General features: G+C 41.0%; 11 protein-coding genes across 11 annotated transcripts; 6 read left to right on the top strand and 5 right to left on the bottom strand. All coding sequences in view use genetic code 12, as the record gives it.

Moving 5' to 3' along the window:
- Positions 1-108: 108 nt before the first annotated feature.
- PICST_32792 (eukaryotic ribosome biogenesis protein 1) lies at positions 109-2,415 on the top strand (the record flags this gene model as incomplete). The annotated part of the gene is made up of 1 exon (XM_001385437.1): positions 109-2,415. One exon carries the CDS (start codon positions 109-111, stop codon positions 2,413-2,415), a length of 2,307 nt encoding a protein of 768 aa, XP_001385474.2.
- Positions 2,416-2,585: 170 nt separating this feature from the next.
- PICST_36667 (predicted protein) lies at positions 2,586-3,143 on the bottom strand (the record flags this gene model as incomplete). The annotated part of the gene is made up of 1 exon (XM_001385789.1): positions 2,586-3,143. The coding sequence occupies one exon, from the start codon at positions 3,141-3,143 to the stop codon at positions 2,586-2,588; it is 558 nt and encodes a 185-aa protein (XP_001385826.2).
- A 331-nt stretch (positions 3,144-3,474) lies between these two features.
- On the bottom strand, positions 3,475-4,332 carry PICST_61741 (predicted protein; the record flags this gene model as incomplete). Its single annotated transcript, XM_001385790.1, has 1 exon — positions 3,475-4,332. The coding sequence occupies one exon, from the start codon at positions 4,330-4,332 to the stop codon at positions 3,475-3,477; it is 858 nt and encodes a 285-aa protein (XP_001385827.2).
- Positions 4,333-4,866: 534 nt separating this feature from the next.
- PICST_32795 (predicted protein) lies at positions 4,867-5,629 on the bottom strand (the record flags this gene model as incomplete). Its single annotated transcript, XM_001385791.1, has 2 exons — positions 4,867-5,016; positions 5,105-5,629. The coding sequence occupies 2 exons, from the start codon at positions 5,627-5,629 to the stop codon at positions 4,867-4,869; spliced, it is 675 nt and encodes a 224-aa protein (XP_001385828.2).
- Positions 5,630-9,467: 3,838 nt separating this feature from the next.
- Positions 9,468-10,570, top strand: POR1 (Porin/voltage-dependent anion-selective channel protein). Its single transcript, XM_001385438.1, has one exon. The coding sequence runs from the start codon at positions 9,494-9,496 to the stop codon at positions 10,340-10,342; it is 849 nt and encodes a 282-aa protein (XP_001385475.1). The 5' UTR covers positions 9,468-9,493; the 3' UTR covers positions 10,343-10,570.
- Positions 10,571-10,843: 273 nt separating this feature from the next.
- On the top strand, positions 10,844-12,205 carry CTK2 (RNA polymerase II C-terminal domain kinase beta subunit). The gene is made up of 3 exons (XM_001385439.1): positions 10,844-11,238; positions 11,329-11,591; positions 11,640-12,205. The coding sequence occupies exons 1-3, from the start codon at positions 10,958-10,960 to the stop codon at positions 12,041-12,043; spliced, it is 948 nt and encodes a 315-aa protein (XP_001385476.2). The 5' UTR covers positions 10,844-10,957; the 3' UTR covers positions 12,044-12,205.
- A 94-nt stretch (positions 12,206-12,299) lies between these two features.
- Positions 12,300-12,944, bottom strand: PICST_61854 (predicted protein; the record flags this gene model as incomplete). The annotated part of the gene is made up of 1 exon (XM_001385792.1): positions 12,300-12,944. The coding sequence occupies one exon, from the start codon at positions 12,942-12,944 to the stop codon at positions 12,300-12,302; it is 645 nt and encodes a 214-aa protein (XP_001385829.2).
- Positions 12,945-13,251: 307 nt separating this feature from the next.
- Positions 13,252-14,440, top strand: BET4 (Geranylgeranyl transferase type II alpha subunit; the record flags this gene model as incomplete). The annotated part of the gene is made up of 2 exons (XM_001385440.1): positions 13,252-13,254; positions 13,304-14,440. 2 exons carry the CDS (start codon positions 13,252-13,254, stop codon positions 14,438-14,440), a joined length of 1,140 nt encoding a protein of 379 aa, XP_001385477.2.
- Positions 14,441-15,075: 635 nt separating this feature from the next.
- On the bottom strand, positions 15,076-16,743 carry PICST_62202 (predicted protein; the record flags this gene model as incomplete). Its single annotated transcript, XM_001385793.1, is given in 2 exon segments — positions 15,076-16,454; positions 16,470-16,743. The coding sequence occupies 2 exon segments, from the start codon at positions 16,741-16,743 to the stop codon at positions 15,076-15,078; spliced, it is 1,653 nt and encodes a 550-aa protein (XP_001385830.2).
- Positions 16,744-17,985: 1,242 nt separating this feature from the next.
- Positions 17,986-18,414, top strand: PICST_48016 (mating factor alpha precursor; the record flags this gene model as incomplete). Its single annotated transcript, XM_001385441.1, has 1 exon — positions 17,986-18,414. A coding segment is annotated over one exon (429 nt), but the record flags the coding sequence as incomplete, so codon positions are not given.
- Positions 18,415-18,855: 441 nt separating this feature from the next.
- On the top strand, positions 18,856-20,991 carry PICST_32802 (predicted protein; the record flags this gene model as incomplete). The annotated part of the gene is made up of 1 exon (XM_001385442.1): positions 18,856-20,991. One exon carries the CDS (start codon positions 18,856-18,858, stop codon positions 20,989-20,991), a length of 2,136 nt encoding a protein of 711 aa, XP_001385479.1.
- Positions 20,992-20,999: the final 8 nt, after the last annotated feature.

Raw genomic sequence — 20,999 nt, forward strand, 5'->3', positions numbered from 1 at the left:
AAAGTAGGCATGACCGATGTATCGGTGCCAAAAAGTGCAGTGCTGAAGAAGAGAAATCAAAGGGAGGTAGAAGCTGAAGTAGACGAATCTTCAGAAGAAGAATTCGAGATGGATGGCTTGTTAGACGCAGAAGCCAGTGAAGATGACGAAGAAGATGAGGAAAATAGTGAAGATGATGAAGAGGAAGACTCTGACAAGGAGTTGAACGAGTTGTTGGGAGAGGAAGAAGACCCAAGCGACTACGACTCAGAAAATTTCTCCGATGAACCTCAGGAATCTGATACTAGATCTATAACCGATGCCATCTCTGGTGTAAAGATCAGATCTCTTTCAGACATTTCTTCCCAAGACAAACAAGAATTCCACACCAAGTATTCTGACGGTTCGGAAAGAATCATCAAGCCGGAAATAGAGCCTGTGTATGACAGTGACGACAGTGATGCCGAAAACTTCAATACCATTGGGGACATTCCCTTGTCTGCCTACGATGAAATGCCACATTTGGGTTACGACATCAACGGGAAGAGAATAATGAGACCAGCCAAGGGTTCTGCTCTCGATCAATTGTTGGAGTCTATTGACTTGCCTCAGGGCTGGACCGGACTTTTGGACCAAAACACTGGTTCATCTTTGAACTTGACAGATGAAGAGTTGGAATTGATCAGAAAGATCCAACAACAGGAAAACACAGATGCAAATATCGATCCATACGAAGCTACCATCGAGTGGTTCACATCTAAGGTGGAAGTAATGCCCTTAACAGCAGTTCCTGAGCCAAAGAGAAGATTTGTTCCTTCCAAACACGAAGCCAAGAGAGTTATGAAGATTGTCAGGGCCATCAGGGAAGGAAGAATTATTCCTCCAAGTAAGGTGAAGGAGCAGATTGAAGAAGAAAGACTCAACTATGACTTGTGGAATGACGATGACATCGCTGTTGAAGACCATATCATGAACTTGAGAGCTCCTAAATTGCCTCCTCCAACCAACGAAGAATCCTACAACCCCCCTGAGGAATACCTTTTGACCGAAGAAGAGAAAAAGCAATGGGAACTGTTGGATCCTGCTGACAGAGAAAGAAATTTCCTTCCTCAGAAGTTTGGAGCTTTGAGAAAAGTTCCTGGCTACCAAGAAAGCGTGCGTGAAAGATTCGAAAGATGCTTGGACTTGTATTTGGCTCCTAGAGTTCGTCACAATAAGTTGAACATTGATCCCGAAAGTTTGATTCCTGAATTACCCTCTCCAAAGGATTTAAGACCATTCCCTATCCGTTGTTCTACCGTCTACCAGGGCCATACTGACAAGATCAGAACTATTTCTATTGATCCTCAAGGCTTGTGGTTGGCCACTGGTTCAGATGATGGTAGTGTCAGAATTTGGGAAATCTTGACAGGAAGACAAGTGTTCAATGTTCAGTTGATCAACAAAGAAATAAACGACGAAGACCATATCGAGAGTTTGGAATGGAACCCAGACTCCCAAACCGGGATTTTGGCTGTCTGTGCTGGTGAGAACATCTACTTGGTTGTTCCACCAATTTTCGGCTTTGATATCGAAAACATGGGTAGATTGAGAATCGAATCCGGTTGGGGTTATGACACTTTTGGTAACAAGACCAAGGAGGAAAAGTTCAAGAATGACGAGGGCAATGAAGATGAAGATGACGAAGATGATAGTGCCACTTCCACTGCTGTCAAGAAGGACGTAGCCAGATGGTTTCCTCCAAATCAGGAACAGACCAAGCTCGGTATATCTGCCATTATCCAGTGTCGTAAGACTGTCAAGAAGGTGTCGTGGCATAGAAAAGGAGACTACTTCGTCACCGTGTCTCCAGATAGCAAGAACACAGCCGTATTGATTCATCAATTATCCAAGCATTTATCCCAATCTCCATTCAAGAAGTCCAAGGGTATCATCATGGACGCCAAATTCCATCCATTCAAACCACAATTGTTTGTAGCCTCGCAACGTCAAGTGAGAATCTACGACTTGGCCCAACAAGTATTGGTCAAGAAGTTGATGCCAGGTGTGAGATTGTTGTCTACCATCGATATACACCCTAGAGGTGACAACTTGTTAGCATCTTCTTACGACAAGAGAGTATTGTGGCACGACTTGGATTTGAGTGCCACTCCTTACAAAACTTTAAGATACCACGAGAAGGCAGTCAGATCAATCAAGTTCCACAAGGGTAACTTGCCGTTGTTTGCATCTGCCTCTGACGATGGTAACATTCATATTTTCCACGGTACCGTGTACGACGACTTGATGACTAACCCATTGTTAGTGCCTTTGAAGAAGTTGACTGGTCACAAGATTGTGAACAGTATTGGTATCTTGGATTTGATTTGGCATCCAAAGGAAGCCTGGTTATTCAGTGCCGGTGCTGATGGAACCGCTCGTCTCTGGACAACCTGAGCTCATTGTATAATACTATAGAATAATAAAATGCATTTACTTGAAGTCTTTTATCTGTGTGGATTCCTTCTATTTCTGCTTATACCTATTTCTATACAATCTGTAAGCCTAATTTATTCTATTGATTAGATCTGTAGGCTGCTCTGCACTCAATCGATTCTATTAGATTCCTAGAAGACAGGATAGTCTGTGTTGCCTCCTTTATGGTACTTGCATTCTAAAAGAGTTATATCATCATATCTAGTGGTGTAGAGATCATTTTCATCCGCTTCAAAAAGTGTTTCTAGCACTTTCTGGATGTTATCTACAACCCCGTAGTTCTCTGGATGCATAACCCAGTCCATATCCTTCCAATCCAAAACTCCTTCCTTACAGTATTTGATAGGAGTGGCATACAGGTCCACTACTTCCTTGCTTACTGCAGCTGTGAAAAGATACATTCCTCCAACTGGTGGTTCATGCTGAGGAGCACCTTCAGTAAATTTCACTTTCCAGGTGAAAACTCCCCGAGACTTGTAAGTAGAGATGTCCAATCCAGTTTCTTCCTTTGTTTCTCTAACAATGCATTGCAAAGGAGTTTCATCAGCATCGAGTTTGCCTCCCACACCATTCCATTTACCCATCCAAGGCAGTTTATACCTGTTGAGCAAGAGAATCTCGTTTGTCTCTGGACAGTAGATCAAACCAAGCGTATATTTCAAACGGAGTTTGTCCTTCCCTTGTGTCATTATGGTACAGATATGTAAGGTGTGATGCCTGGATTAAGGAGAAATTATAAGGATACTGATTGTAAACCTGGTACTCTTTTCATTTTATGATAAATTTTAGTACTAAAGTTCACTTTTGACAGAAGATCAATTGCGCTGCGCAATTAGTGACTCACGGTCTTTTGCACCTATTTACCAGAAGTACTTAAAATTGTATTGATCTTCAATGTGAAATTGGATATGGGGTTTTAATATTGCTGGAATTACTTCTTTATATTTGCAGTCGTAGCTGCTATGTTACATAATATCCCTCTCTTTGATTTTTATTAGGTCTATATTTGAATAAACGAATCTATTCCAATCTAATACATTTGAAGAGCTCTTCAAATTCCATGAGTTCATCACCACACTGTGTGACACGAGTCTTTCCGTACTCCGAAATAACCTTTTCATGAAGCTCGAAGAGGTCCAACTCGTTTGAAAGTTTACGGTAGTCCTTGTTGAAGAAAAAGAGAATCAAACACGACTTCTTGAGATGAGAAAACCGATCGGTGCCCAAGTTCAAGTTGAAGAGAACTATGGAAAAAATCATTATTTTGGCGATTTCCTCAGGATCCAACTGTCCATAGCCTGTTCCAATTCCTGGGATTATAAGATTACCTATAGGCTGCTGAGCTGTAGCTAGCATGACATTGAAGATGCTATCAAAAATGTTTGTCTTAGAACCTACGGCTTCAGGAACAATCATAGAAGGCACCTGGATGACCGTGGTGATGTTCCAGTTCTTGTATGCATGTGACTGTTCATAGTCATGGACGTCACCAAACACTGTCAAAAGTTCTATGATATTAGTCAGGTTCACAGGAAGGTAACCGTTGAACTTATTGAGACTATAGTGCTGTATTAGAGGCTCTATTTGCTTGTAGCTGATTGTACTAGGAAGCAATAATGACTGTAGAAGATATTTATCGAAACCGCCACCCATGTACGATAACGAGTTAGTCGGAGTCACTATCGCTGTGGACTTGTTTCCCAAGTTCTGTTCAGGCTTAGATATCACCAACGACTCTATAGAGCAGTTTTTGAAATGTAGTTTCAAGTCATTAAGGGGACTAAGACCATATATTTTGAGAATAGACAGAAGCTGGCTGTAGTGGACGCTCCAATACTTGTACAAGTAAGGATTTGTGTCCAAGAGGATCAAGTTCATTGGCGAGATGTGAACAAATGCAAATCTTTCCCCAAAAGATGCAGTTGCAAAAAGCTGTCATTCTCCAAAATGTGGGGAGACCCGATATATATAAATTGCGTAGTCGTGCAACGACGAAGTCTACCAACTGGTGATGACTAGCTCTAATGGTCATGTCAGATCTGATTAGTGGCTCCGAAGATATTTACAGAGGTTGAGAGGGGTTGAAACGGCGAGAGAGTAGGGTGAGAGAGCAGGGCGAGAGGGAGTATGGGCTCATGATTTTTGAGCTACAGGTGGGGCTGGTCATATTAATAGCGATGGCTGCGAAAAGAGATAGTGAGGTTGCTCGCGGAAACTAAAATAGTGAGCATAAGAATAGAGAGAAATGAAACAGAATAGAGAGATAGAGGTGGCTGAGTTTGAAATGGAGCATTGATATAGTGTATGAGATGGAACTAAAATATTGTCAATTTGTTGGAATAGAATTGCGAAAGAATCTTGATGCGAAGTTCTTTCTACGAGAGAGCCTATTGCTCGCAGTCTCCAAGCAATTTAATCTGAATATGTTCGCTCAAGGTATGTACGTAGCTGTATTTCGAAGCCAACGGTCTTCAAGGTGGAATAGCCCATAAAATGAACCTTGGTAGTACTAATAAATGAGTAAAAAGGTTCTACTTGCCAATTCTTTTCGACCGAGGTTGGCTAGACATTTATAGAATAGATTTTCATTTGTTAAACATATTAGATATTAAAAATATTTATACTGAAGAGTCGAATGTCCAGAACCTACCGTCAGTACCCAAACGTTTTTGCCGCAAAATCCTTCCTCACGACTGTATTCACATTCTTCAACTGGGAAATTCTTATAATAAGCAGATAACCTCGAGTCTGCAGTAGTTTCTGATAACTCCGTTGTCGAATTTGTGTCATACTTGCACAAAAATAGACATACTTCATCTTTAAAATTAGAAGTGTAGTCCAAGGTCATACTTCGATCTTGTCCATTAAAAGCAATGAAGTTGTACAAATACAATATGTCACCAGTTGCTTTAGCTTCAACAGCAGCACGTAATATTTTGGACAACACCTTCAACTTCGAAAACCTGTCAAACAGAAAGGAGTCTATTGACCGGAAATATCCACCGATACCATCAAAGGGTATTTCTATGGAATCAAATTTGATGATTCCAGAATCTAGTGGGAAATATGAATTTCCACTTGCGAACAAACTCAACTCATCAGAGTAAGAAGCAGTCTTGACAGAGATGGCCAAACAAAGAATCGAAAAAAGACAGAGGAGAACTTGAAACTTCATGTTGGATGATGTGTTGATTTTGCTCTCAATCAGAAAATTATTAGATGAAAATCTCTTGCTTATGAACTGTTCTTTATCTTATCAAATTGAAATAAGTTCGACGTGGCAGTTACAGCTAAGACAACCTACGTATTCAGCCAAAACTAAAAAAAGAAAGAAGACAGCAAAACGTACACGTAGTGTCTTAAACTTCCAGATAATGCATGTAATGACAGTTTCAAAGTCATTCATTTGACTTTAAGGAACATCAGAACGTGGTTGCAACTTGAAGTATCTTGGTCAGTAACATGGTGTATATCTTAGAGATAGTAGTCAACCATTATAGTTGATTGTTGGGTACGGGGTGGCCATGTAATCGTTCCAGGATGCCATTTAAGGTTAAACGGAAATACTACTATCCTGTAATTAGTCTCATGGGATTAAATCCGTGACAATTGGGACAGCTATTTGCACGTTGAGAACGGAGGGGGAAATTCAAAACGAAAAACAGATAACATCTTCCAAAAAGGAGGTCAGTCGGATGAATGCTGGTCCTTACCACAGGCAATTCTGTGTGCACTAATCTATCCAAGAATATCTAAAGGGCAATATGATTTGGTTTCATGATGGTTACAAGTTTAAAGATTGGTTTTGGGTGCAACTGGCTCTGGTACAAAATATTCAATTTACAGCTCAATATTTTATTCGCTTCTGTGTTAAAGCCACAAGAAAAATGGAAACGTCACCATCATTAAAGAAAATAATCTGCAGAAAAGTAATCTGCCGTATACCTGCAGTCGCATCCCAAAAATAAATAGAAACTTCAGACGCAAGTCTTGGCGGAGTTTTGGCTCTATTTCTGCACAAAGAAAAGGTATTTGATGTCGGCAACTCAGAATGAAATACTGGCCCTATATACAATATCGGCTGCAAATTTTGAGCTTGATAAAATTGCAAGTTTATGGTGTCCAAATATAGCTCAAATACGAAATGGAAGTAATACCGGGTCCAAATTCGATATAGAATTTTATTACTACAAATGTACTTTCTTTTCGGTAGACGTCTTTTATTGAAAACACAATTTCTTCTTTGAGAGGGATGAAAGTGAAAGTTCTATCCACTTGAGCGAATGGGGGAGAAAATTTGAAAAGAGAGTTGTAAAAGGGCTCCTACAAACAAAGATTTCTTGAGTTTGAGGTTGCCAATTATTTCTTTTCACCTGCTATAAGCTTGCACTTACTGTTGTAACGGGCCGCCTATCTTGAAATTGACGTTACAATGGTGTACAGTAAAAAACATCAGTCAATGTGCGTTCTTGGATATATTCTTATTGTTTAGTAGATGACCGTTCTTAAGGATGTTGGAATCAAATTAGACAAAACCCACGAGTTCCTTCAAGAAGATATTACGAACACAGGATTGCAATGTAGTTCGTGTTGAAATAAATTTTAATATTTATCAGAAATACAGGTCAGGGTGCTGTGAACATTATTAGTGGGATAATTTAACACTCAAAAGGGAGTTTTAGACTATCGTAGAGAGAAATGTGAACTGACATGAACTGTTTTTTATGCTGCGTATACTAGAATTATTACCACTGATAATAATCGATATTTAGAAAGTGTACTTCTATAGTATGGCTACAGTTGGTTGGTGGTGGAGGCGTTTTATTCTTCTCGAGATGAATTCGTTTCTCTTTCTATTCAAGTAATTGAGCTGATGGAAAGGTCTCTTATTTTGCTCTTGGAGTAGTGAGCAAATTATACGGGCAGATCACCTTTAGACTTTATTTTGAGAGTCCGCTTAACAATAAGCTCCGTATTTTTTGGGTTGTACTTATTTTACGAAATGTCGTGTTTTGATTGTACATGCAATCGAAGAAACGGTTTCCATTCTAATCTATACCCTAGAAGTCCATACTGTAACCAATGGCACGATAAGCTTAAACGATGGTACGAATTTACTGAACTGCATTCAATTCCTTTAGTGCTCCCAACGTGCAATCAACTGGAACTTAGCCACATTTCCTTTAAAACTGATTCTGGGGCGGCATTATTTCCGTTTAACCTTAAATGCCATACTCTGGTACACGACTAAGACACTAACACCGTTTCAAAACCACAAGGGTTGAGTTGTGCTACCAAGAATATCAGTATCCTAAAGTTTGGACTTCATGAGAAAGTGCAAGCTGCTGAATAAATCGTTGAGAAAATGCCCCACGGTAGGCATCTACATTCGTAAGAAGATAAATGTTTCAAAGAAGGAACTGAAAATGGTATAATATCGGAGGTCTGGACATCAATTGTAGTCTTTCTTTATCTAAATTGAGCTTATGTAGAAATGACAATTCCGTAGTAGAGCTGGAGAATAGAACACTTGATAAAGCAAAGAACTGAATAGTTCATAAACAAGAGATTTCCGCTAATGACTCTCTGATCGTGAACTAGATCATCACATCCTCCAACATGAAGTTCACATTCCCTTATGTCTGATTCAATTTCTTTCAGTGAACATCTTAAGGAGTTTAATTATTCTAAAGCACTAAGTTGGTTCACAAACGGAACAGCGTCTCAAAGCGCGCAGGACTTCTCATAGATAGTTGATACAAGAGTAGGTATTTCTCCGTATTTCGTTCCATTGAACTTCTACCTGTTTGACAACTACTCGAAGCTGACCGCAATGAATATTTTACCAAAAGCTGCCGTTGAAGCTAAAGCAACTGGAGAAATATTGTATTGCTTTTAATTGAGAAGATGACTGACCTTGAACATACCTCTAATTTCAAAGATGAAGTATGTCTATTTTTGTGCAAGTATGACACGAATTCGACTCTGGAGTTATCAGAAACTACGAGGCTACCTGATTATTTTAAGAATTTCCCAGTTGTCGAATGTCATGTCGTTTTTTTCCCGAGGAATTTGTTCCTACGGGTGCAACTGGCAATGGTGATTCATTGGCACAATCTTGTAGACGGAAAGGTGACACAAGAAGCGAGATTCGCCAGCTGGATGCGCGATTGTACTGGTACCCCACTAAGTCGTCCATGACCAATAGGAGGGCTAATGGACGTTGGTTCCTGTACAATGTCGGCAACGGTTCAACAATATTTTGATCACGTTGACTGTGGATTGGTTTGGATTGGACAAACAGACGTATAACATTGAATTGGTGAGCGCAGCTCAATAGCGACTTGCAATTGTAGCAGTGTAGAAATGGAATAGCTTGTCGTGTTATGAACGTAGAGCCAGCTGGCAATTGTACCGATATTCTTTGTTATTGTGCTGGTGTGTATGTTAAGCTGAGTATGGCGTCTGTCTCTGCCATCTTGATGGAAGTATGCATTCTGGATCTGACTAGACTGCGATATCCAGCAAATGTTGAATCGCTGTGCATGTGGCCCCATATGTTGCACAAAGTTACCAACCATTCGTAACCGGAATCCTGTCACTACGACTCAATCCGCAACAACAGGCCGCCACCGTAGAAGCTTCTGCTTCCGTGCAATTGGTCAACCACCGCTCTGCAGAGGCCATACTGGGAAGTCTTCTATTGTCATGCCACAATCCTACGCCGCTCCAGAAAACCAGACAACCAGTATGACCTTCTCCACCGGGCCATGCAGTACATCAACAACATCATCAAACCCAACACAACCGAGCCTGCATGGCTACAGTGGTGGAGCACGGTTGATTTGGTGATTAATTTAGAGCTATTGTTTTTTCCTGGGTCGATTCTGGCAGGTAGCGCTGCAGTTTAATTACCGGGACCAGTCGCAGCGATTTGGATCTTTTCTCATTCTCATTCTCATTTCTGCTATTTTTCCTTTCTCTTCTTCTTTTTCTTTTCTGTTTCGTCATTACTCAATCCTCACTGCTACTCCTCACAATGGCTCCAGCTGCTTACTCCGATATCCAAAAGTCCACCAACGACTTGTTGAACAGAGACTTCTTCCACTTGGCCACCGCTGCCGTGGACGTCAAGACCGTGGCTCCTAACGGCGTCACCTTCACCGTCAAGGGTAAAACCAACAAGGACGACACCATTGCTGCCTCCGTTGACGCCAAGTACGTCGACAAGGCCACTGGCTTGACTTTGACCCAAGGCTGGAACAATGCCAATGCCCTCAACACCAAGATCGAGTTGTCGGAATTGTTGACTCCAGGTTTGAAGGGTGAATTGGACACTTCGGTTGTTCCAAACGGCACCAGAAACGCCAAGTTGAACTTCTTCTACCAACAATCGGCCGTCAACGCCCGTTTGTTCTTCGACTTGTTGAAGGGTCCAGTCGCCACTGCTGACTTGGCCGTTGCCCACGATGGCTTCACTGCCGGTGCCGAATTGGGCTATGACATCGCCTCCGCTAAGGTCAACAAGTACTCCGTTGGTGTCGGTTACACCAACTTGAACTACGCCTTGGCTGCCACTGCCACTTCCAACTTGTCCGTCTTCTCTGCTGCTTACTTCCACAAGGTGTCGCCTTTGGTTGAAGTCGGTGCCAAGACCACCTGGGACTCTGTCAAGTCCTCTTCGGTTAACGTTGAGTTCGCCACCAAGTACTCCTTGGACAAGTCCGCTTTCGTCAAGGCCAAGATCGCCGACTCCGGTTTGACTGCCTTGGCCTACTCCCAAGAATTGAGACCTGGTGTCAGATTGGGATTGGGTGCTTCTTTCGATGCATTGAAGTTGGCTGAACCTGTCCACAAGTTGGGTTTCTCCTTGTCCTTCACTGCTTAAGCGTATTAGTAATGTAACACATTGTAGCTATGCTAGAGATGTGTTATGAAGTTACGCTGTGTTATTGTAGCTCTTATAGCACACTATGCTAAATGTTGCTATCTATGCTATGTACTGTGTTAATTAGCTAATGGACCAAAATTACCCTCTTTAGATCGCTGTCAGAATTGACTACCTTTTCGCACTACCATTCTTTTGTGCCACTGCGAGCAATATATTCAATTCATGACATTCTTGTAGCAATTGTAGCCCGAACTCACCAGCAGGTAAAGTATTTAAACTCGAAGAATCTTGATAATTGAAGAGATTATATACAGGAGCATGAATTTCCAGATTTGAGATGAATATAACTTTTAGCTATGTTTATCCAACAATTTCATTTTCTTATTCTCACTAATTCTTTAATTCTTTTAATATATTCATATGTCAGATTTGGACCACAAGCAACGGGAAGTGACTCCACTAACGCCGCGAGATCCCGTGGACGGGTCCAAGATTCTGTCCTTTCCCAGCATCACCCAGATTTCTAGACCATACTTCACCCATTCAGAGATCTCACATTTACTCCGTCAAACTGTTGATGATGCCCATTCTGCTCTGTATGGTTCGACAAAGATGAGGGTATTCCAATTTTCGTTTCATATTATCAAACAGTTGAAATTTCCCTTGCGAGTGTTATCTACCACGATGAACTACTATCAACGATTCTATCTTTTCAACAGGTTCCAAGCTTCAGAAGAGGCTCAGGATATCGGCGACTTGGAACGTGATCCGTTCATGGTCGCTGTGGCGTGCCTCTTTTTGGCTGCCAAAAACGAAGACTGTATCAAGAAACTCAAAGAGATCCAGTCTGTAGCAAATAAGTTGAGAGATATCGATGACACCCAGAGGATCTCGTCTATTTCCGCCTTGGGTTTTGGTGCTGGCTCATTTTCTAATAATGGACTGACTGGCAGCACCAGTATCAACAGCTCAAGTATCTCAAGCTCTTCCACCGTAGCTGACCTTCAACGGCGTGCTGTGATGTCGCTTGAGTTCAAGTTGCTTCAAATCATCAAGTTCGACTTCAACAACGGCGCTACCGTATCGATCAAGTCCCTGGACCAATTAGTGACTCAGTTCTGTAAGAAGTTGAATATCAACTACCGACTTTCTCTCTTCAGCTGGCTTATCAACTTCGACCTCATGTCGCTGCCGTTGTGCCTTGTGATTCCGCCTCATTGTATCGCACTAGCAATTATCATCATCAGTTTGAATTTGAAGCCTAAGGAGCTCAATATTACACATGAAATGGTAGATGAGGAAAGCGACGAGGAGCTTAATGCAAAATTGGACTCATTTGATTGCTATGTTGACTTTAGGTGTCCCGAGCTGTTGGTCAATGAAGGTATTCTCTATGTCTTGGACTACTATATCCACCTGTACCAGCATTCTATCCTCAACCAATATTTGCCGGCAATAGATCGTGAAACAGGAAAGGAGCAGATATTCAAGTTCATGGAGTTCAAGTCCCGTTTCAATGATCTAAAAACCTTGAACGAACACAGCACAGCAACAAGACCACTTCTCCAGCAAGATAAGTACCTTCAGCCTTGGGACTACTCTATAGCAACCAAGGGAACAGCCAGATTTATGCCTGGAAACAAACGTAGAAGATTCTCGAGAGAGTCAGGAAAACCCCGTCAGATGTCTAACTCATAAATGTAATTACAAACATATTAAGTTGTATATAAATGTTAGTTGTATTCTATATGGATGAGTATCACGTACTCGGTATGGTAGATTTTGTATAGTACAAGATATATTGAGTACGTATGTTATAGACTATGAAGAGTTCTGTATACTTTAAGCAATCACCTCTTATATGAAATATTGTAGCCTACTGCATCTTGATATTAGATATACGTTAGAACTTACATCTTTTCGTTAGTTTCTAAAATCTTCTATGGTTCCAACCCTAGCTGTCGTACTTGTATGTAACTGAAGTGCCGACTTGATGAATATTAGTACTAAAAGAAGTGAAGTCCACCTTGTCTACATTGTCTCCCTCAACTAGACGAGAGTCTCCATTTGTGTCACACCATTCAATTGGGATCGACGACGTTGGATTCTTGGGATCGGTGTATACCAAAACGTTGTAGGTATAGTCATCATCTTTCAACACCGGTAAATACGTCACCAGTGAGGTTATTTGTCTGATAATGGTCTGGATTTCCTTCTGTGTCTCGACCCTAGATTTTTCCTCCTCTCCAGAGTCAATTATATCTGTTGAGTCTTTACCCATTATGTCGATGTTGAACTCCCATCTCTCTACAGTCTCCACAGTGGACTTGGATACTATGACTAGCACCAATTTTACAATTCTTTTGCCGTAGATCCATTTCTTGATCTGTATCATGATATTGCTGATATAGTCTCGCACTTCCGGATCGTTGCTGACAAGCAATGGCAAACCGTATTTTCGAACTGTGACGAAGTCTTCTGGTGGATATATTCCTCTCTGGAAAAGAATGTTGTTCATAGCAAACTCGAAGTAGTCGGTGACGATTTTGGACGAGCCTTTGAGCGCGAGTTTGGATGCCGAAGCCTCGGGAGGTGCCATTATGAATATGAGAGAATGTTTATTAGTATAATATGAAGAAACTGTTAAGACGAAGAAGAATATATAGATTCTGTGAAAGGTATTCCAAACCTAAAACGAAAGGTAAATAATGCGCGCTATCTGATCTGAAAATTTCGAATTTAAATTCATACAGAATTCTTGCCTCCACAAGAGAATTGCTACCTGCTCTTCTTCGTAGAGGTACCAATTACCTAGAGTAACAGTAGGATTATAATTCTGTTTACTTACTGTTTATTGCACACTTGGCTTTCGTAGCTGTTGATAATCTTGAATTGCTATTTTCAATATGGTATGTCCTCTTTTCATTCCTTCTATGACTCTATATGCTAACTTCTCAGCAACATGGAATCAAGAGAGTTTCACTCTCTGCCGAGGCCAAGAGGCTCAAGCTTGAAAAGGATAAATCCAAGATTGCCCACTACAAGCAATTGACAGAAAATATCTTCTCGTTAAGAAACCTACAGACTTATACGGTTGAATCTCTAAAAGAAACCACCCAGATTCTCCAAATCAATCCTGAGTTCTACACAATGTGGAACTATCGTCGTGAAATATTTGAGCATTTAAAGAACAACATACCTGTAGAAGACTATGCTCAACTCATGGACAACGATTTAAAGATGTTGATGGTGATCTTGAAGCGATTCCCCAAAGTGTACTGGATATGGAACCACCGTAGATGGTGCTTGTTTGAGCTAGTCAAGATCAACAGAGTAGACTGGCAGTATGAATATGCTGTGGTTTCAAAATTGTTGGAGTTAGACAGTCGTAACTACCATGGGTGGCAGTATAGACGGTTTGTCGTCCAAAATATGCAAATCCAGGCTACCACCAAAGCAGCACCAGCATCTAAGAATGAAGAGAGCTTGGTTGTGCTTGGTATAAACATTGAAGAATTCAAATACACCACATCAAAAATCAACAAGAACTTCTCCAACTTCTCTGCATGGCACAACCGTAGCACATTGATTCCTAAGATATATAACTTATATCTCCAATTGGAAGCACCCTCTGAAAAGCTGCCTGATGTATACGATATATTCAAACTGCCTCGTTCCATTTTGACTCATGAGTTGGAATTGATCAAGACGGGAATGTATATGGACTCAGAAGATACGTCAATCTGGCTCTACATGTGGTGGCTATTGACGGAAAAGTTCTTTACTGATGAGTTGCGCAAAGAGGATGGTGCCTACCTTGCTGTATTGGAAGAACAACTTGCGAACGTAGAAGAATTGAATGAACTTGAAAAGAGTGATCATATCTACCATTGGGACAATTGCTGGTGTCTAAAGACTATCATACTTGTGAAGGGTTTGATACAACAGGAACATGTAAAAACCAACAAAAGCTCTGCCTTGTTGACGCAAGATATAAAGAACCATATACAAGCACTTATCGAAATCGATCCATTGAGAAAGGGCAAATACTTGGATCAACTTGAAGGGAAAGCAAGTATAATTCCGATTCTTTAGAGGATAATATACATTTGTTAACGTTCAAAGAGCGAGAACTGTCCGTTGCTTGCGACACAAGTAACATCAGGATCGTTGCCATCTAAGGTTCTCACGTCCATAAGAACTCCTCTTATTTGCCTTCCATCTAGCAAATCATAGGGCTAGCCACTTCATTATTTCAAGGCTCATATTGTTTCTTGATGTTCAACTTTTCCTTCTTTGTCTACTTCTGAGTAGTCATTAGTGTTTGGTTAAATACCAATCTTTCTGTTCTAGGTGCTGAACAGAATAGTTCATATTACGGTCAACCACGAAAAGTCAAATAATTTTACGGATTTCCTTCGCAGATTTGGTGGTCAATTCCAAGAAGTTTAGCATAGTTTGGTCTCTACAATTCATACTTCCAATTGGCGGCGAATATATCAGAAAGAGGGCCTTACTATGGGTGTTGGACGGCGATTAATATACGATTACTGGCCTACGATGCATTCAAACAATAATTCGATATTGTGCCGCCGAGACTATATGGGCTAATTATATCTACTGTACATTCTAGGTCTATTTGGTTGAATTCATCGGGTTCGTAAAAATTCGTTACTATATCTATCAGATACAATATATACGTTAGCCGAAATAGATCTGCTTCTTCTTATCTATTCAGCTGTTTCTTCGGCCGACAGATCGTAGTTCCAAAAGGAAAACTTCCTAGTGAAAGCAGGATCCTCGTCAAATTCGTCAAGGTCTTTGTTTCTATCCTTCATCAACTCCTCTCGGACTTCCTGGGCTCTTTCCCAACTCACAGGAAATTCTTCGTCTGGCTTCAAATCAAGAATCTTCTTTCTGAGACTATCCGCCAAATTCTTCTTCAACTCGTTATCGTCCCACCAAGCTTTCTGCTGAGGAGGAACTTGGTCAGTAGTCACAACGACATGGTTATAGGGGTCCACAAGATAGAAACATAATAGCTTGCGATGGCCCGGTTTCGACTTGTTCTTCAATTCAAAGGGAGCAACTTGATGCTGGAAGCAGTTGGGAGAAATGACAATTCTACCCTCGTGAGCTGTGATGCTTCCAAGCTCTCTCGTCATGACATCACCATCCTTCACACCATATATTTCTCGTGGGTAGGTATCATCACCCTGTTCGTACTTGGGGTCACCAAAACAGGCCTTGAACTTGAGATTCGACTCAGTGATGTTCTCAACATCATAATAGTACATCACACTAGCTACTATGTCTTCATTGATAGTCCCATCCACATGCCACTTTCCACCTTCATAGCGTGGATTGTCGGGTGTTAATTCAATGTTGGAAGCCTTAACGATTACCTTCAATCTGTGAAAGTCTTGGACTAGATCAATAGTCTTGTTAGTATCAGGTCCTTCAACATACTTGGGATGGAAAGATTTTAAGTAGTTAACTTTGGAGTTCATGAGTTCCCAGAACTTTTCGCCCTTCCAAGGTTCGTCACTGTCAATGAACTCCTTAAACTTCTCCTGAAACTCTTCCTCGTACGCTTCTTCAAATGGGGGAATGTCTATTCTAAAATACGGCTTGGAAGCGTACCTTGATAAACAAAAGTTCAAACCTGGTACTACAGCATTGAACACAGCTTGGATATCCTTATAGAGAGAAGCATATTTAGTTGGGTGCAAATTGTTAATGTAGGACTTGAACTCAAACGTATCCGTTTCATGATTGATTCTCAATAAGGAAGGCAACCACTGAAACTTATGGGAAGTTCCATACTTTCCCACCCACTTCTTAACCTTGTGGATTTCGTCAGAGTACTCATGCAATTGCACCACGGACTTTTTTGCATCTGCGTATGTAGGAGTTGCACTATACTCAAGGGGGAACAAGGAAGGATGGATAAGATCAACCACCTTGTTGCCTGTATGAGGATGATAGTCCGGCTTATCTCCAAAAGACAGTTGTAGATTTTTCAATTCTGAACTAAGTCTGAGCTTCAAATCAGGATCAATGGCCGTGTCGGAAAATACGATCTTGTCGTCGCAGGCAATGGTGAATCCTTTTTCCTTCAAACCTGGATACTCGGATTCGACATTGTCATACCATTCCAACTCGGCAAACACATAGTCGATGATTTCATCAATCAACTGCGTCTTGTCAGAGTAGCAATCCTTGATTTCCTGCTTCCATTGAGAAGCAATCGATTCGTCCTTGTACTGAGATTTCCATTGAGGCTTCTCCCGGATAGAGTTGGAGATGTCGACAATCAACCATTCGTCCTTGCTGCGTGGTAAGGGCAAAATGGCTGTGAAGGATTCCAACCAAGGATGGGCAAAGGGAGAAGTCATTCAGGAAAAATTGGTTCAATGGGAAAACTGGCGATATTTCGAGCAGTCAGTTTAGGGCAAAAGGACAATAAAGAAATCTTAGGATGGGGTCGCTACTATTCGCAATTGCTGGTTACTACGATGATCTAGAAGAGAAGACAGTCTTGGTTATACTTTTGATACAGAAGAGAAGAAGGCTGTAAATTGAATAGAATTCTGAAAAGTGGAGTTACAATATGCTGGTGAAAGGTCTTGCCTAGAAGGAGGTCACCAGACCATAACTCCTTTTCAGAACATTTGCAGGACCAATCGGCTTAATGCCTTTACTGAACAATGAGAGCAAGTCTCGTGATTCCCCTTTCTAGCAGATTTGCTGGAAGCCACGAATTCCGCGTTCTGGTTTCTGCTTGCATGGGGATCGTTTGGTCCCTGATGTTTGTCTCTGGTTTGGCTTGATGAGTCGATGAAATCTTACCCCACATTTTTTTGCGATGCGCTTTGATTGCGACTTGCCTGTAGTTTCAGTTTATATGGCGCAACTAAAATAGCAGTTCCTAATGTAAGCAGATTCACGCCTGTATTCGTTTTCTAACAACGAACCAACACAAGGTTGACTCGGCTCAGACAACGTGACTGAAAATATTCTAGCGATGTTGGTTAATTGTCAGCGATCTGTCAATTGTAATTTGAATCGGGAAGACAATCTACCACATATTGGTGCACCTGTGCAGACTTCGGTAAGTTCTACACCAAGAAAGGATAGATTCTCGTATTCTTATCCTTTTGCGTGATTGCAATTCTTGGTACAGCCATAGAAAAGGCTGGTTTGAAACAGGGGCTCTCGATTTCTTCAATTAAAAGCGACGAGTCTGTAAATCTTTGGTAGAATTGAGTTGAAAATTGCCTATTTCGCTCTATTATGGCATTTCTTGAGACAAAAAAATAAGGCTAGGGCTGCCGTTCGACTAGCATTAACACATAATTAGTGTTTCGTCTATCCCGATATGTAGGAGATTATCCCAGCTAGTAGTGACTCTAGCTAAGTCCTTTAGGGGCTGGGTGTAGATTTGCAATCGCCAAAGTTTCCCTTTGTGGAAGCATAAGGACAAGATAAGACGCAGAATTTTTTGCACCTATAATAAAACAGTTCGGAAAAAGTTCCAGAATTGTATAAATATCTGCCGAAGTTCCTATAGTAAATTTGTATTCTTTCTTGATTATCATTCAAACGGAAATACCTCCACTGCTTTCCTCCCTTCAACAATGCATTTACGTTCCACTGCCATCTTGTCTGCTGTCGTGTTCACCTCAGTTGCTCTTTCTGCTCCTACTTCAGGACAGAACATCGACATCGACTTTCCTGATGAATCTATTGCAGGTGCAATTCCTCTTTCTTATGACTTAGTTCCAATTATTGGTTCTTATCAAGGACAAAATGTCATTCTTATTGTCAACAGTACCATTGCTGCTGCCTCAGAAGCTGCTGCTTCAGAAGGCAAGTCTAAGAGAGATGCCAACGCCTGGCATTGGACCAGTTACGGCGTCTTCGAACCTGGTAAAAGAGACGCCAACGCTAATGCAGCCCCATGGCATTGGACCAGTTACGGTGTTTTTGAGCCTGGAAAGAGAGACGCTAATGCCGACGCAGCCCCATGGCATTGGACCAGCTACGGTGTTTTTGAACCTGGCAAGAGAGATGCTAATGCTGATGCTTCTCCATGGCACTGGACTAGTTACGGTGTCTTCGAGCCAGGTAAGAGAGAAGAAATAAAGAATACCGCTTGAACTGACTGGCTAGTTAAAATGCTGAACTTCCTTGGTGCTATACTTCAAAGCAATTTATTCAATTCAATTTTTTTAAACAGCGGTTTCAAATTTTTCAAATATCTCTATTTAATTTCATCTTTTTAAAAAACAAAAAGAATTTCTTTCTTCTTTAATTCTTCTGGCCCTTTCTTTAGTTACGGATAGCACTTGTGAATAATAAATAATGTCTTACGCTTGAAACTTTTTTTTGCAATCATTTAGTCCTGCATTCTCTCCAAAAATATATGCACTGAAAAATATTTGAGAAGAGCATCTAAAGATTTAGTTTAAGAATTATCTTCTTCGAACAGAAAACCGAATATCAACATGGCCAAGACGAAGTCCAGAGGTAGAAGAGTCGAAAAGAGTGCTGATAAGCTTGAAAAGAAGGCTCAGTCTCTTTTCGAAGATACCAAGTCCACTGGCGAAGAAGGCGGAGATGACAGTAACGAAATCGATGCCTCATTGAAAAGTCCATTTTTCGGTTTAGTAGATTCCAACGAATTGGACTACTTCAAACAAGCAGAGTCAACATTGAACGTAAATGCGTTTGATAGTGACGAAGATCGTGAAGGGTTCATTAGATCTGTTTTGGAAGAAGCCAGAGGAAAGGAATTGAAATTGGTCACCAACCAGATCTGTTCCAAGTTGATGGAAAGATTGATTTTGTTTGCTAGCGATAGACAATTGAAAAACATATTTGGCCAGTTTTCGGGACATTTTGTAGCATTGGCCCATCATAAATACTCTTCCCATGTATTGGAAACTTTGTTGGTGAGATCTGCTGCCTTGATCGAAAAGGAGTTGATCCATGATGACAGCAGTCAAAATGAAGAGGAACGGGAAGAACAGGAAGAAGGAGAAGTGACAGATCCTATGGAAGGTTTGTTCATCAAGATGGTTGACGAATTCAAGCCTCATTTGCAAGGAATGTTGGAACACCAATACTCATCGCATGTTCTCCGTTTGCTTATCTTGATTTTGGCAGGTAAGGAATTACCTTCTACAACTACTTCCAACTCTACCTTGAGATCGAAAAAGTCCAAGATCGCCAGAAAAATGATTGAAATAAAAGATAACCAAGACTTCAACAAGTCATTCCAGACACCATCCTCGTTCAAGATTCAACTAAGAGAACTCTGTAATTCCGTAAGCAACAACCAAAATAGCAAACGTATGAGAGAACTTGCTATACACAAGATCGCATCTCCAGTTTTGCAATTACTTATTCAAGTTGAAGGCTTGGTTGATAGAGATAGAACCTTCTGGCACTTGATATTCTTAAAGGATTCGGAAGACAAGAACTCTCAAGAAGAAGCCTTCGTGGAATACTTGTTGTCTGACTCTGTTGGTTCTCATTTCTTGGAAGCAACTATCAAGAATGACGGTGCCAGAATCAAATACATTGAAAGATTATACAAGTTATACATGGAGGATAGAATCTTAAAGTTAGCAAAGAGATCGACTACCGGTGTTTATATCATCCAAGCCTTGTTGTTCAAGTTGAAACCAGTGGACGTTGAACACATTCTTGATGAAATCATTCCCGAGTTGTCCAATTTGATTTCCATTTCCGAGAACCAAAACTTAGACTTAGGTCAGAGATTAATAGATGCGTCCATCTCCAGAGGTAACTACAGAAGAGATGAGATCATCGAGCAATTGTTCTTGAAGTTTGCTCCTAACTACAATGTCCAAGATCCACAACTCAAAACCACCTCCGAGTTCATCGAAAACGTCTTGCAATTGACAGGCTCAACTTTGGGGAATACTCGTGACGACTGGCCAACGGCAGAAGAAAGAAGAAGATCATTTTTCTTGGAAAAGTTGATGGAATACGACTACAAGTTCGTGATATGTGTGTGGTATAACTTCTTGGCTTTGCCAGTAGAAAGATTCATCCAGATGTGTTTCCACGGCGTTTTTTCTCATATTGTAGAACGTGCTTTAGTGGTTATACCATCTTCTGAAGGTGAACCAAAGCCCGTTTTGATTCTCAGAAAGAGGGTTTTGAATCTTTTTAAAGATCAAATTGTCAACATGTCGTGCAACTCTTACGGATCCCACATCGTTGATGCATTGTGGAACTTTTCTGTGTTGTTACCTATGTATAAGGATAGAATTGGCACGGAATTGCAGGGAGACTCGCATAAGGTCAAGGAAAGTACCTACGGTAGATTGGTGTGGAAGAACTGGTCCATGGAATTGTTTGTTAGAAAGAAGTACGACTGGAAGTCGTTGATCAAGCAACAAGAGCAGGCATACTATGGTGTGAATGACGAAAATGGAACCACTTCAAGAGTCAAAAAACCAATTGAATTGAAGATGGAAAAATTGGCTGAAGAAAGGAGGTTGCGTGAAGAAGCCGCAGCTAAGTCTGAAAGTGGCTACAAGAGACGACACGAAGATGATAACGAGGATGACTACGCTAAAAAACAGAAGCTTAGAGGTCGTAGAAGATAGTCATATTT

Source organism: Scheffersomyces stipitis, chromosome 6 (genome assembly GCF_000209165.1).
Source record: "Scheffersomyces stipitis CBS 6054 chromosome 6, complete sequence".
NCBI lineage: Eukaryota > Fungi > Ascomycota > Pichiomycetes > Serinales > Debaryomycetaceae > Scheffersomyces > Scheffersomyces stipitis.